The 17,173-nt window shown below is 28.8% G+C and overlaps 1 protein-coding gene across 4 annotated transcripts in view; it reads right to left on the bottom strand.

Moving 5' to 3' along the window:
* The window catches only part of LOC134707923 (LIM homeobox transcription factor 1-beta-like), a 37,465-nt gene extending 21,776 nt beyond the window's left edge, over nt 1-15,689 (bottom strand). Inside the window, exons 1-2 of one of the 4 annotated variants that reach the window (XM_063568093.1) lie at nt 15,598-15,689; nt 1,049-1,235 (exon numbers count right to left, since the gene is read on the bottom strand). In XM_063568093.1, coding sequence (XP_063424163.1) covers nt 1,049-1,233 — 185 coding nt within the window. In that variant the 5' untranslated portion in view covers nt 1,234-1,235; nt 15,598-15,689. Of the gene's footprint in view, nt 1-1,048; nt 1,236-2,258; nt 2,302-2,395; nt 2,512-15,495 lie in introns of those variants that run through there. The other 3 variants (XM_063568090.1, XM_063568091.1, XM_063568089.1) reach the window with 3 other exon arrangements.
* Between the last annotated feature and the right edge of the window lie 1,484 nt (nt 15,690-17,173).

Below are 17,173 nucleotides of genomic sequence, written 5' to 3' on the forward strand. Positions count from 1 at the left end.
TGTGGCTAAAATAAGTGAATGTATAATGTCTATAACATATCTTGAACAGAGGTTCAATGTCCCAGGTGCAATTTGAATTGTGAATGTTATAATACATATAATCCGAAACCTGAATATTTCATATTTTATATCAATCTGCTCTTATAAATACTTAACAACTTTCAAGAGGTTTTACCATATTTGAAACTTATTTTTATAAAGTTCGATTTAATGATAATTTTTTTTATAAATTTAACATTTTATCTAACCATCTTTTATTTTTTATTTTCACTCACAATCAATGCATCTGTTCATTAACCATTTCAAAGTTCTTGTATAAACGTTTTATTGCTTACATTGCATTAATATTCTATAATTTCTTCCTTGGTAGTATCAATATTTTATCTCAATAAAATGAACAGCATTACTAAAACGCCAAAAAAGAATATCATTGAACGATTGAGTGATATCACTTTAAATTGCGGAAAATCAAATTGAAACAAAACGTCAATGGATGGTTTTCATATCGAAATCTGCTATACATGTAAGAGGTTGGAAATAATGACAAGACCAGTTCGTTAGTGCCATTATACCAGATTTTAAAGAGGATAGATTTAAAAATGTAATATTTTATTACTAATCTTTTTCAAAAAAAGATAGATATATTAGTATGCTAATTTCTTGTCTCGTTTTTTTCTTCATCTAAGAATATAATTAGGAAACATGATATAATATTTGTTTCAAACTCATTCGGATATGATATTTGTTTAAAAATCATTCATGCGTGAACATTATACAATGTACTTGGAATACCTTTTTTTAATGAAAACAAGACTTTATAAATTCATACGGTCAAAACGCTTTTAGGGATGTACCTCCATTAGGAACTATCAAAGCCGATAACTATTATTTGAAACCCAAGGATACATAAGGTTCGAAACAGTCGAAGAGCTATATGACATTGAAATAGTAGCCAAATCCATCTAGGACCAAATTTGCAAGACGAATTTTCAACCTTTAAAATTTAATAATGATTAAAACTTTATAATGATAAAAACAGTTCACTTACTTTTCGTAGTCTGCTCGGCAGTATAAAGCACTATCTCTCATGAAGCACGAGCCTTGTAATGGCAGACGACAAATTGCACATATCATACAGGTCTCATGCCAGTAATTGTTCTGAACTTTTAAAAGATAACGGTCCTCTATTGGACGCTGACAACCTGCACAAACCTCCATTTGAAGAGAGGGCATCTCTGAAAATATAATTGTACGAATATTATTTATAAATTTGATATAATTAAAATAGGAAGATGTGGAATGACTGCAAATGAGACAATTTTACACAAGATACCAAAATGACATAAAAGTTAACAACTATAGGTCATCGTGGTTTTACATTAACATATTTTTACTTCTACTGTATACCAGTGATGTTGTTTCCTGGATTATTGCGGTGATAATTTTATAATTTCATGTTAGTCTCAAGAAGAAAATTTATTGCACAAAACTTGTGACTGAAATTTTTATTCTGCAAGAATATCAATCAATATTCGGGCAATGACCCTATCATTATTTGAAAAAAATCTTGAAGTTACAAGAATGTAAAAATGATTTAAGTAAGGATGATAACTTTAAAAGTAAAAAAATTCAAACGATATTCCAGACGTGCAATATCGGAAAAGTGCACAGTAACTTTACCTAACGTTCAACAGAGCATTCCATCCTTACTTTGGTTATGCTGCACATGTTATTATATTTTTTTTAGAAGAAAATTAAAGTTTAGTTTTTACTCGTCAAAAGGAAAACAGAATATACAACACCATGAGCAAAAGAAAAAAATAGACTGACACACGCCAGTCCCCAAACATAACACAGAAAATCCAACAAAATGGATATATATTGATGAAAACGAAATCAGGTGCTCCGGAATGATTCAGAGTCCCTGTTCCGCTAAACACATGCATTAATATTCGTATTGATTTTCGTCGACCTGTCCTTCGAAGGAGATTTTTTTGAGTGGTTGTTTACGAGACAAAAATACCAAAATTCTAAAAGAATTAGCAATATATAAAAGAATCTTCTTGGCATTAGATGTAAGGGTTTTGGTGATGAACAGAACAGATCACACATTACAGCAAAATTGATATGAACACTAACACCAATAATGATTATAGATATTCATTCAAAACCGTGGCATAGGTCATGAAGGAACATTACATATACAACGCTGTATGATAATAAAATGAGGAAACCAAAAATAAAGTAAATAGTTTTACCATTTTTTAACATGCTGTAAAAAGTACACTGTCATTGCTTGTGAAGACAAATATTCAGAATTAACTACGTTTTACAAAAACATCCTTAACCAAACCAATAAAAACTAGCATTTAAAAACTGGTATTTAAAAACTTACCGTCATAGTCATGCAAAACCAAATGAATTTATCCAAAAAATGTTGTCAATAAAAATTACAACATTAGTAATTATCTATTAAAATTAACATAAAAAGTTAAAACGCTTGTAGGTTTTATTATGATCAAGTATGTTAACATATGTTAATGACGATGTTGACAGTTCCCGCAACATATGTGGCCATTAACCTGGAGTACACAACCATTTCTGATCACAATAGTCATTAACGACAAATCGATGCCACTGCATAAAATTACAATTAGACATAATTCTGCAACAATAGGGAACAAATTTTATGTTAAGTAAAGTCAATATCACTCTGTATTATCTTACATGTTATACATGTTTACAAGTGCAATCCTCTCAATACATGTGTTTTGTTGGTACAACATATTGTCAAGTGGAAAGATTGTTTTTAATTACTTATTTTTTTTTTGAAATCTGAAGGCGTGAGGTAGCAAAATTATGAATTATAAAAAAAAGATGTTTTCAAGTTCTTGGAAACCAAATGACATATTTTAAGGGTATGTTTGCAAGTATGTTCTAGGTAGTGCAATGTAGCAAAATGTAAAATAATAACTATTTTCAAATTTATGGGAACCTAATGAAATCATATAAATGCCTGCTGTAAATAATTTATAGCAATTATTTTTTTTCAACTTTTATCTGCTTCTCTCTCTTATGGATTTGTTTTGACCATTGCAGATAAGTAGTTTATTGATTAATATGTACGGTTCAAGAGGCTTTGGTAAGTTTAAATCTTGTACGAAAAAGAGACAGTTGATTCCAAATGGAGTCAAATGAGACAAAACTATGGCAGAAAAGAACGAAAAGAACAAATACAGTATACACAGTACATGAATATTATGAAGACCAAGTTACACGGACCCCACAACTGTTGTGATCTCAGATGGCCCGGAAAGATAATTTCTATACAAGTCATTAAAATATTGCCCCCCTAATTACCCCCATTTCCTTGACGTTAATACTATAATCAAACATCTGGACTTGTGTTATTGATTTGTTGGGTTACTGTGTCAGTTATACATACCCTACATCTTGTTTAAGACCGATCTAACGATGGGTTGAACATGTGTTAAAATACTACGGGGGCGTTTAACAACCTTGACAACCATGAGGATCTCGCGCAGTCGGTTTCCTTTTTTGAACAAAATAACATCATTTTTTACCTTGAGTATCAGTAAATATGACAGCAACCCAACTACATAACACATAAATGGCATTTGGAGTTTAATAACTGTGTCCTTCACTAAATAGTCCGCGTCTTGAAAAACCGACACAGCAATTAGCGGACACACCAAAAACTTACCATTAATATCATTACAATTTTTTGCAAATCGACAAAATCTAACAGACATAGAGAAAGCAGTATGTTGAGTGCATAATACTACTACTAATAATAATTATTATTATTATTATTATTATTATTTTTATTATTTTATTATTATTATTATTATTATTATTATTATTATTATTATTATTATTATTATTATTATTATTATTATTATTATTAGTAGTAGTATTAACAATTATAATAATAATGCATTATGACTAGTCACATGTGTGTAGGTGTATAACTACTGAAATGTATTCCATTTTAGATATTTGTCTATAGTGTTTAGTACAAACCAATGAACCAAACAAGTGCATTTCATCTTATAAATTGTTCATCAAAGTTCATTTAATTATCTCACTTTAACTTATGAATATCTCTGTTTGGGTTGCTCACTCACTTTTGTCAATATAACGGAACTACAAACTACTGGTATATAAGGGAGGTTAAGATGGCTATTACCCCTAGTTTTTGGTTGGGTTTGTGTTGCTTATTCTTTAGTTTTCTATGTTGTGTGATGTGTACTATTGTTTGTCTGCTTGTCCTTTTCATTTTTAGCCATGGCATTGCCAGTTTATTTTCGATTTATGAATTTGACTGTCCCTCTGGTATCTTTCGTCTCTCTTCTATCAGCCACGTTTGCCTACTATTTTATTCGAAATACTCAGAAGTTGGACACAATTAATAATATGCCATTTATTTTCCATTGAATTCATAGGTAGATCATAACGTTTAACGTTTAACTTTGTCATTTTTAATGGACTTCACATCTTTCGGTTTTTTTTTGTTAATACTTTTATGTTATTATAAGTCAAATTATAAATTTGAATAAACATTTCCATAAATCAGTAATACAGAAAATCCGTTGGAAACTGTAATTCTCGTTATCTAGATATTCAACAACAATAAATGTAAGCGAATATGATTTTTTGCATTCTTAATTTATGTTACTATGTGTAAGGAAAACGATGCTTATGTAAATTATTAGAAATTGTTAAAAAGTACCAAGAATTTATGAAATAATTATACGCTAAAAGATATTTAAATAACTGAAAAACAGGAAAAATATTATGGAAGTTAAGTGGACCAAAGCAGGAAATTAGGTTTATATATTTAAATAAGGAAATTCTAAAAAATAAGATGAATTCGTTCAAAAATTGGTGGATTTTTTTGACAGTTTTTGTAGCATCTTGTATTGGACATTTAATTTTCAATTACTCCGACTTTTAAACAACAAATGTTGAATATAGCAAAAAAAATATGTTTACATAGTTCAATTACATGGCAATTACAAGAAATATTAAGAAACTTGAGCCATGGTTGCACCTTGAGTTCAAATTACAGTTTGACACCATACGTATGTCGTGTCTTCCGTGTTAAATTTGCCAACTGTAACACGAAAATCTGTCATAACCTTTGAACTTACGGAATTTGACATTCAAATGTGTGTAATCTCGTTTAATTGCGTCCGTCACGATATTTTTGTTTCTTTTACTTTTTTTATCGACCTTGCAATTACTTATGTTTTTAGCCTTAATCTGATAGACATTTAAACTTTCGTTGGATTAAATAGCAACCAATCGCGGTGAAAGGTAAACTAAGATGATGTTTAAAGGGACGTTTCATTTCAGTAGGATGAAAGCTTTTGCTTTCAGATTCTGTATGAATTTTCAAAAAATGTGTTTTATAATCTTAGTACTCACCACTGCGTTGTCGTGATTTCATCCACACTTTACTTTTATTTTGAAGCACAGGCAAATGATAAACTCTTTTCGTGAGTTTCCCACATTTAGTGTAATTATATGATAAACTAGATCGAGTACACCTAGACAATACCAGGTAAAACTAATGGTCCATTTATATATTTCTTCTGTTAATTTTCAATAGTAGAAGTTTTGGTTATAATTTTGGAAGTTTTATTTGTTAATGGAAATTTTGGCCTTTATTTTGTTCAGGTACTAAGGACAACAATTGAATTTGTTAATTTTTGTTTATTTGTCAAAAGAACTGATTATTACAAAAAAAATAATCTAGGGGCTGTTTAAAACTGAGAAAAATACTGTCTGTTCTCATCCTTGGTGTTTCTACTTTAGTAACAAAAGGTGAACAGGAATCAAGAATCAAAGAGCAAAATGTTTGTTATGTTCAACTTGAAATTATATAATGACTAAATCCTCCCCCGCGTAGAGGATATTTACATCTTCACATATTTGTCATACTCTGATACATCACTTTTTAATTGATCAGTTGATTATTAGAAAGCATAAATTCATGTTCGATTTTGCATAAATTTGGTCGCGTTATAATGTTACATGCCTTTGGTATTCTATTTTTTATTTTATAGTTATTGCCGTCCTTGTCTCACGATAAAGTTGTCAAATTCGTCAGTTAATTGATAATTACCCTGATCACACCGAACTGTAATTGTAAATTGTGACGCTTTGCACAAAAATCCTTTCAATTTCTGTATCTTAAAATCAAAACTGCACTTAGAACTCATAAAAATTATGAAATAATTGCAGTAACATTTCACCTGATGAATTAAGGTTTTATTGCTTTGCAATATATATTTTACTTTCAATGAAAACGTTTTTCATAGGGGTGCCTACTGTATTATTTACTTTTCTCGTTGCGTTAAATGTTCATTGTTTTCGTATTGTAGTATCAAGGTTATCAAGCTAGTTATCTCCCTTATTTATACTCTCCAATGTGATGTTATCGACTGACATCTTGAAAAAAGAGAAGCCGGAATAAAAGAAAGATATCAATTTTGAATGCAAAAAGCTTTTGTTGTTTCCAATGTGCATTGTAATACTTATATTATGTCATTTTTCTAGTCTAGTGAATAGCTGTTCGATTTATATAAATGATTGAATAGTTTTACCGCTCAATAAACACAGTTCAATGTAAATTATAAGCATTCAGAAAGTTGCGATTAAAGTGTAATTCTGAAATAAGCTCCGTGACTATAAGAATGTTAAAAAGCACTACTGCTAGCACGATAAATCGTTTCTTCAATTAGGAATAGTTCTTTGTATAATAAATCATAAATCATAAATCACGATGGAAAAGATTTATAATTATTCCACACCATTACAAACAAATGCAATTTTCCACAATATGAACATATCTTTATTTTTGTTTAAGAATATACATTTCCATGAAAAACCAATATTTACATAGCATGACCACAAGTGGTGAACTTTCGTCCTTTAGATTAGTAATAATGTGAACATATGTCAGATAATGAATGAGAAAAGTCTGCTGTACTTTTTGTGTACTGTATACATCTACAAGCAGAGCAAATTTAATTTTGTACTACACGACTGAAATTAAACATATATAATGGAAACTCTTGTAAATATTTTTTTGTTTGCAGTGACTATACGGTCTTTCACACTGTTTGTGTCTATTCCAGTACAAAACACATTTGTGTGGAATAAAAACAGTGAAAAGTCATTGAAAAAGATGAAAACTCTATTGCTTGAATTTAAAATTCGATCAAAATATCGTTACTGTGCTGGTTAAGTTAGTTTATGATCGCAGAGAGCTGGACAGGACGAAAACTCGTATGCTATGACTTGGCATGTTTTTTTTTCGAGTTATGAGATTGAATTTCATCTTGTTATCTTACCCCTAATTGCTTATATTTTTTTGCGCAATTTGTTTAACACCTTCTTATTTTTTACATGATTATTTAGATAATTAAGTTGAAGTCGATTATTTTTTATATACATGTATTATATATTTATATTTTATATCTTTTACAACTTATAGTGTAGATATGAGAAAAAAAAAATGAAAGACGAGTAGGTCTTCACAACGTATGTAAGATTATAAGTTTCATTACATTCAATGATCCTTTAAATATTTCTACTATCTTAACTATAATTCCAAGGGCAGGAGAAGCCAAATTATTGAACCTTTATTGAGAGATATGCAATCAAGGGTGACTATTAATTAGCTTAAAAGTAAACATGATATTATAGAAAAACTCGATACCTGTGATTTAATACTGAAAAATGTTTTGCTTTAAAGATCACAAGAAATTGTTACGTCAGACCAAACGAGGGTTCTTACGTAAATACCTATCTGCACAACAAAAACTGCAAACAGATCAAGAATATAAAATGTTTAGTAATTCTTATCAGAGCAGCAACTTATGAAAAGAATAGAAGGTAATAGAGATAATAGAAATGACACAACAAAAGTATATAGAATATGCACGATATACCCGATATACCCGAAATACCCTCAACTTTAGATGACTCTAAATAATTTGTGTGTATATTCCGTAACAGAAAATGAAAACCAATACTCGTTATGTAATAAAAACGATATGTAACATAAAGAATGAACAAAACCGATCAACATGAAATTTTCCTCATAGCGAGACATATTAGACGATAAACTTTCCTATTATGTCAACTATAATACAGTATTTCTGTGAACAATATCCATACCGGTCACGACAGATGACGATGGTCAATTAAGCTAACAAGCGTAATTAAATTATAAAATAACATTTAATATCATTTTACATAGGACGCACATTAAGTGTATTTAACTGAAAGTAACGAAATTAATACGGAAGATTTGCTTTTGATAACATAAACGACCGATACATGCAAAACGGGTAGAAGTCATTTTTAATGATTAGGGAAGGTGCAGACATGTAAAAGTTATAGCTTTAACTTCTGTCACTGAAGTCAACAAGCTTTGTCACGCAAACTCTGAAGTTGCTGTTTTTAACGTTCTGATTATTTGAAAATAGCTATAAAACATTCAAAAAACAAGAAACTTATTATTAAAAAAAGAAATGCCAAATTCAGACAAAGTAAAAAGGTTGTGAAACGGAATCAATTCAACTTTCGAAAGTCGATACATGAACAGAAAAATAAAGGAGTTAACAAATTTGGAAATACATGTACCTGTATTACGAACGGAGTCGGACCAATTGTATCAAAAGGATAAGCATCTTCTGCTGATATACATTAACAGTCATCCAATGCCCATGTCATAACTCGTACCAAATGACAGCAATAAAACTAAAGGTGATAACAATTGAATTATGGGATATATATCAAACATCAAATGTGAGATATACTTCAAACGATTGCAGGTGATATTAAAAATGTCCAACTTTTAAAGAAACAGAGAACGATAGTAGAATATGAATTGTCAATTTTTCAAAAAATCAAGAAATATCTGAAAACTAAATTAAGCAAACGCAATACAATAACCCACTCATTATTATTGGTTTTAATGTTTCTGACAGTGTAGATTTTTTTTGTCGTTCAAAGAAATTTGATTGTAATTATGACACAGATCTACAGAAAAAAACACATACAAAAATCTTCTGTCGTTCGAAACGTCATCGGTGATAAGTTTATTATGGAAAAATTAATTATACCCACTCCCCTAACGTGAACAAACACATCCTTAAACACATGTTACAATTACAGACTTGAATGTGAAACCTTTAACGGGGAATACTTGACATTTCAAATCAGTCATTCTTGCTAGATACAGCCCATTAAGTAACATGATTGGAAAATAATACTGCAAATAAGAGGGAAGTTAAACATTTTATCCATTACAAATATCTTCAAGTGAAAGAAATGTTTATAAGCTAGCATAAACAAGAACCACTGTACTTTTAAATCAGTTTAATATTCAGTTTACACATTTAACTCTTCGTCTTCTTCTTCAAAGAAGTCTGACTTACAATAATTCGTCGTTCGGTAACACACAACACCTTTTTTTTTAAATTTAAATTAAGATGTTTATTTTTCAAAATATAGAAATAAAGAAAAGCTAGATCAATACATTTTTATTGAGAATATCGTATTAGGTGAAACGAAAAAGAATAATCTTTAATAAGGATACATATACAAAATTTCCCCTGAAGATAATTTTCCGACTACTAATTTCCCTGTGTTTTCTATAACCACTTTCCGAGTTAGCATCTGCTGATAAGGAAATTATAATTGTTTCATATCTCAGAGATCAAAGGTTCATAAAAACTACCATATCAATGGTTACTTATATAAAAAAAGCATTTTATTTTATATTTAAAAAAAGCGTTCTTCAATATACTGATCGGTTGACGGTCTTCAACAGTGAATACGTTTGAAATGGCTAAATATCTTTTAAGTTTGGTCTAAAACATTTACATTTGCATTTTCAAAATTAGGAGGGGACATTTTGTTGACAAAGTCTTTTATAGATTTTTCTATGGTAAGAGTTTTGCTCGTTCTGGAGGCCAACTATTAACCTACTGTTGTTTACATACGTGTAACTTTTCTTTGGTTGAAAGTTTTCGCATTGACATTGATCATACTATAGTTTTGTTTATAAAAAATGGTTCATTATGCTATAGAGCGAGTATTCTTTAGGGTAAGACCCTATTGTGTATTATGAATGTTTGGAATGAGTTTATGAAAGTGAAATCTTTTGTAAAAAGACTTTTTCAAAGTATCATTCCTTTTATGATTTTGTCAATTACATTAAATTGATTATGATAGTAAATAAAATTAACTTTAATAAAAAAAATATCTACACTTAATAAATCTTATCTTCATGGATCATTTTTCAATTATTTGTCACCATGAAAAATTGTTATCAACTATTTAAACCTGTTTAAACAAACATATGTACATCAAAATGCACAAAATTTGCATAATTTTACAATTCCTCGATATGTGATTCAATTACAATACAAAAATCAGGATTAAAGTATTAAATTGGAAAATTTAACAAATCTAATTACATCCTTTACATGCATATGTATGTCAAGCCTTAATGTTTTTGGAATGATTGAAAATTCATACCTGCAAAATACTTTATCTTTCCATCAAAAATGAACACGTTAGTATCCCCTTGTGCATTTTGTAAAAGTATGAAAATAAAAAGTTAATGTGACACGAAAGGCTTTAATCAATTAGCATATAACGAGAAACAATGATTCATATATCGTGGTTAGTTTAAGTTATGTATAGTTAATAAATAATTAAACACAGCTTAATTATAAATGGTAATGAAGATGTTGTAATTTTTTTATGATCAACATTACAGAATATTAATCAAAAATGTGTTTTTCAAGAAGACACATATACTTGTCATAATATCAGTTGTTTATTTGCTTTTGTTTGCATTGTCGTCTTAACTTGCACAAAAGTAATAAAAACTTTTGTTCCTTGTTCCAAATCATAAATGAAACATTTAACAGATAATTAATTTTTGACGTTGAGGGTTTAATTTTCATGCACTAAATATAAAAAAGAGATACACTTGATTGAAGTAATAAACCGTTTGCCATTTTATGCTTCATTTCATTTTCAAACTTATTTTTAAGACCAGTGTTAAACATTCCCTTTTATACATTTTATCTTAAGTCATGAATATTTGTTTTGCCTATAACCGGGTGTAAAATCAAGGTTATTGAGTACAAGATGATAAATGACATCCATAGAATATACCAGATATAAACATAAACACGAAATCAACAAAGGAAACTGTGTTGGAAAACTTTAGAACGAAAATTAAATAAATTTATTAAACGCAGTTATTTTTATAAAAATAAATTAATGAGTATTAAGTGATTTGTAAATATTTGTAATAAATTAACTTAGAGCATATTTTGAATACGACATTGACATTCACATACTTCTTAATGATTTCACTAAATACTTTTTTTAGTTTTTGTCTTCCACTAACGAAAGTAAAAGTTGAAGCATGAATTCATATTAACAATGCATTAGGTAAGAAAAGGAAACAACAAATAACTTACAAGATTGAAATCGATGACAACAAGCTTGATGAAAAGCAGGATGTATTATGAAGAAAATCATATTGACTTTAACTATTCACCTTTAATTCACTGGTAGGGCCATTTCTTTCTAATCGATGAAAATGAATCAGAAATCCCCCTCTCTGTTAAATGAAGCAATCACAAAAAAATCTGAATCTAGACTGTAAGTTTCCTGAAACTAACGTTCCAGCTTCATGAAACTATTTTGATATTTCTTTTGTCTTCTTAATGTTGACTAATACCTCTCATATAACGGCTTATTTGGGAAAACGATCAAGACCCAATACACAGGTACCCTAACTATTCTAAGTACAATTGTTAGTCTTATCCTTCAACATGATTAGATAACGTTTTAAAAATCTACCATAAAAAAGATAACACAAAAAGTGATACACGAACTGTGAAAAAATGACCACACAAGGAAACTGCGTCCACCCTTTGCTAACCAATTAGTTAACGAAATGTGCATTCTAAAAAATAGATTGATTGACATGGTACAAACATCAAATGTGGATTGTTTTAACAAGGATAGTAATAAAAATATATATGTAAACAATACTTTATAAATTTCATGCGTCCGCAAACACTTTCCTGTATCATGAACGCTGAATACCGAATATTTAAAAGCGGTGATTTCTAAGAACCTAAACAGTTGAAGAACTGAATGAACAAAATGAACCTTAATATAATAGTCAAATTGTACCGACATCAAATGCAGTTCGTTTAACCAGGTTAATAACTATTAAACTACATACTAAGTGTTGTTGTTTTTTTTGTAATTTAAGGATCGCAGACTAGTTTTACGTTGATATCATGTCTTTTTTGTCTTTTTTGTATAAAGCTTTACGCAATTAACTTACAATTACATATAAAAAAGAAGATGTGAGACATACTTATTTGTCAGATTCTTTTGAATGCTATCATTTATTTTTCCGGAACAGTTAATATGAATATATAGAAATGTAGGAGAAAACGTCATACAACATGAAAAGTCTATAATTTTACAAATGTTTTGATAACATTATACTTAATATCTGAATCAGTTATGTTCTAGTTCATTAACTAAAGTTACCAATAATTATTTTCTCTGGTTAATGTTCGATTTTAGACTTCAAATGTGCATTAATTTTCAAATCAAGTTATATTTAAAAACCATGTAGATCTTCATTGTATTATAGAATATATTAGAATCTTGTTAGATATCATTATTTTTGAAAGATGTTACTGAATAAGCCTGGTATCATCGATGAGTATTTTTTCGTCTTCATCATAATCAATTTAGATATTTATCGTTGCAAAATAAAAGTGCTATTTTTTTTTTATTATATTAGCAAGTCAAGAATATGAAAGTTCTTGTCCATTCATTTTTCATGTGTTTGGTTATTTGATTTTGCAATGTGATTATGGACTTTCCGAATTGATATTTCCTCTAAGTTCAGTTTTTTTTGTGATTTTACTTTTTTCTGGTTATTCGCAAGTAATTCGGATGTAACATGACATGATTTTGAAAACTGATACTGATTACTTTTTATCATGAAGTTTCATCCTTAATCTAAAACCTTTATGCACTCCTCCCTTTTAAAGTGATACTGTCACTTTCTGTAACAACACTGTTATTTTCTAAACAGCTCTCTTCTTTTCGTTTTCTATTTTCTATGTATATTATCTGATAATGATCTTTATTTAGTTTATCAATTGTATTTATAAAATGTATATTCATTCATACAATAATGGTTACTCATTCCTTTCCAAAACGTAAATATATATTTGTAATTTGTATTAACTTAGGAAGATGGATTTATATAAGAGCACTGCTCTTGTTTCCTAATCCCATTTGTGAAATTATATGTGTAAAGCTCGTAGTTATACATAACGTTTTCTTTAATAAAAAATGATTACACTAAGTTATAATAATTTATGCATGATGTGTAAAGTTAGTTTTATTTATCTATACTTAGGTTGATTTGTCTGTTACGATATCCAAACTAATTGTGCTTGACCATTTAATACATAAAAAAGGTCTTTAAACAAAACCTATTATTTTTTGGTATTTAACATTTAATTAATTGTAATCAATAGAATAACCCTTTAACGTGTTACGTTATATTCTTTTCTGAATAGATCGAATACAACTTGTATAGAGACGCCTACCCTGTCGATGTTCTCGGTCACGCTCCTTTGTAGTTCGCGCGATTCCCTCATTTTATTGTTGTCTTTTTGCAGTCGACTGATATTTCCGTTATGGATTTGCCTGTACCAATAGTTATCAAAGGTACCAGGATTATAATTTAGTACGCCAGACGCACGTTTCGTCTACATAAGACTCATCAGTGACGCTCATATCAAAATATTTATAAAGCCAAACAAGTACAAAGTTGAAGAGCATTGAGGATTCAAAATTCCCAAAAAGTTGTGCCTAAAACGGGTATACCAAGACAATAATATGATAGTTGTGTTTCGCTCTTTCCGTTGCTTGACATCGTTTGATTTAGTCAGTTAAGATGGACTTCCAATTTTTGAATTTTCCTTTTGGGTTCGGTATTTTGTTACATTTTTATTGAAATTTAAACATCAGTTAATTCCTATTGCTTCAATTTCGTATGAAGAAAACTATGTTTAGATATATAGTTTGTAGTTGTGATCGATGTAAACAAAAGTATAACTATTTTTAATAATTAATTTATTTACTTAAAGTTTTGAATTTTGAATAAAATCGATTAATTGAAGCTACTCATATCTCCCAATTTGTTAGTTAAATTTTACAAAACATAACTATAAATTATGGATTGTTGAATTAAATAATTTATAAAAAATGCATGTGTTGCATAAAATATCAAGAAAAATGATTTTTGACAATAAACATTACATCTAATTAATCGATTTGATTTAATGCATTCAAATTGTAGGAGAATAAAAAAAAAGATCAATTGGTCTCATAAAAATATCATCAATATGAGTTTCGTAAATATAAATAATACATAAGTCCTTTAAAACTCTTAACACGATTCTTCATTACTAAATTATCAAATATTTTACATATACCGAAAGTGGTTTTTTTTTTTATCAAACTTCTTTCTTGGAATGAAGTTCATCCCAAAAATTTGTGAAGTAAAAGCATTTCACGATTACATCAAAACAGCGAAAACAAATTGTCTAGTCACATTGAGAGAATTAGAGTTCAATTGTATGCAGTTTGTTTTTTAATTGATACATACTAACTACATTATATCAAATTTTGCATACTTAAAATTTAGAATATATTGCGAGGTTTTTATTCATACGAATAATTACACTGGACGAGAATCGCCATAATATGAACTAGCATTTTTCTATCTGACACATATATCTGTATACAGATTTTCATTATATCGCAATAATAAATGCACGCAATAATTTCTGATTTTTAACAATATTTTCAATGTTGGTCAATATTGAAGTATTGAATATTGTGTATTTCGTGTTTGATATGACAGATTAAATCGCAAGTTTGTTGAAATAAAAATTCATCAGGGAAGAACATCAGAAAATATATAAAACAACGATTAAAAAAATATTATTATTATTATTAAAATATCAAGTTTTTTTTACTTCTAAAGTTTACGAAATCTACAGCAAATCATTTGAAAAAAAATAACAACTAGATGAGAAGTAAAGCTTGGTATTTATGATATGAATTTAGAATTGTTAACAATAATTGGTAGCTATTAAACTTCAAGATAATTAGTGTTCTTCAGATTTCACCAAATTAGTATGACAACACTGACTTAACAATATTATCAAGACTTGATTCCTATCATACATAACGTTAACATAATACTAAAATCAAGTAACAAATAATAATTGAATAACTAATCAAATAAAACTAATTAGTCCATCCAACATGCTGTTATATATAAGAAAAAAAATAGTAAGTATTGAATCTAAACTGTCTTACCTTGATAATTTAATAAGAAAACATATGAAGGAATCTAACTGTTCTATACAAACTAAACATGCATAAAGTTTAAAATCCGTTTATCACTGGTACGTCGTTTACCTGTGGGTTTGACAATATAACTAAACACAATCGGCTGAGAACATGGTTTAAATGCCTTCCGTCGCTCAAGTACCTTTAAAATGCAAAGAATAGAATAGGCATGCGTCCTTCAATGACCCACAATAGTATTTGTTTTAACATTGTATTATATTTCAATATATTGTTGATATCAACAGGGTATATGCAACGGAAGGCTGTTGTATTGTACGTATTTAGGGTATTAAATAGAGAATGTTAAACTTATTGAATGTACTGTATTGATAATCTATTGTTATGATAATTTTACAGTATTTATTTTTTGAAACCATGGTTAATGTTTTCTACAATTAGCATTAAACGAGTGAAAATGGTTAATTATAAATTGTTTGAGTCTAATTTTGTTTGGTAATGACTGTTTAACGTTAGCATCAAACTGTCTGATATAGATGTGGCTTTCCTATTTTAGCTTTTTTTTTCGTTTGTTTAAAAGTAATCCATCCAGTGAAGAAAATTTTACATGTTAATTCTAGATTAATTGACCGATACTAAATACGGATAAAGGATATCGAAAAGAGGTAGTGGTACCACAAACTTAGCAAAGTTTGGAATGGGATATGTACAAAACAATGCATAAACCATAAATGTTGGTTCATGATATGAAGGCGGGCACGATGGCTATTCCCAAATTCCGTCTCTGGATACCAATTCTGCTAGACAATGCAAAATGAATGTCATCACCTAGAAGTCAGTTGTTTGTAACTTACCATGCACCATTTAAGCCATGTATTTAGATAGGAAAACGATACAAACAGATATTTATTCAAAATTCATAAGTCAAAAGACAACAACAGTTGACCTTAAAAGAAAGAAAAAACGAAAATCCAAAGTAGTTTTTGGAATATCATTTAAATTTTTTGCACTTATGTTTTTTTTATTGATTTAAATGTTTAAATAAAACGGCAACATGCAATTAATTCATTAATTTTATGTTTCAATGATTAAATGTTAATGCAGAGTTATAATTTGTACTAATATTTACACAGTCCAGTTTGGTCTTGGAGGATTCTGGATCACCCTACATTTATTTGTCCTTAACATTTTATATATATATATGTGCTGACGTGCATTATAACAGTGTGAATAAATCAAATTTACTGTGAAAAGTATTATCAGATCCACTGGTGACATAATGCAGTACATGATAAAATATAATATGTTACTTACGCTGGAAACGAAAAAACGGCAACATTTGTAAATGATTACGTATAAATAAACCAATCATATCTTCTGTATAGATACCAGCAAAATATATGTGTTTATAAGTTTTAAAATCAGAATCAAATATGGATATGAAGATGAATTATAGTTTTTTGGTATTTGAATTTCTTCTAATACATATAAATATAAATCTACTTTTATTCTTTCTAATGTTTTACTGTCCTCAATAAATAGGACACCAATCTGCAGTGAGCTGCAGAGTTAAACTAAAAAAGGTTTTATACGAGAGACATTGGTTGTCTTTGAAGTGTAACTTAATTTCGTAATGGTAATCAGTAATCTTGATAGGTATTAGGTATTTTTGATTACACAATTGCTA

Source organism: Mytilus trossulus, chromosome 2, assembly GCF_036588685.1.
Source record: "Mytilus trossulus isolate FHL-02 chromosome 2, PNRI_Mtr1.1.1.hap1, whole genome shotgun sequence".
NCBI lineage: Eukaryota > Metazoa > Mollusca > Bivalvia > Mytilida > Mytilidae > Mytilus > Mytilus trossulus.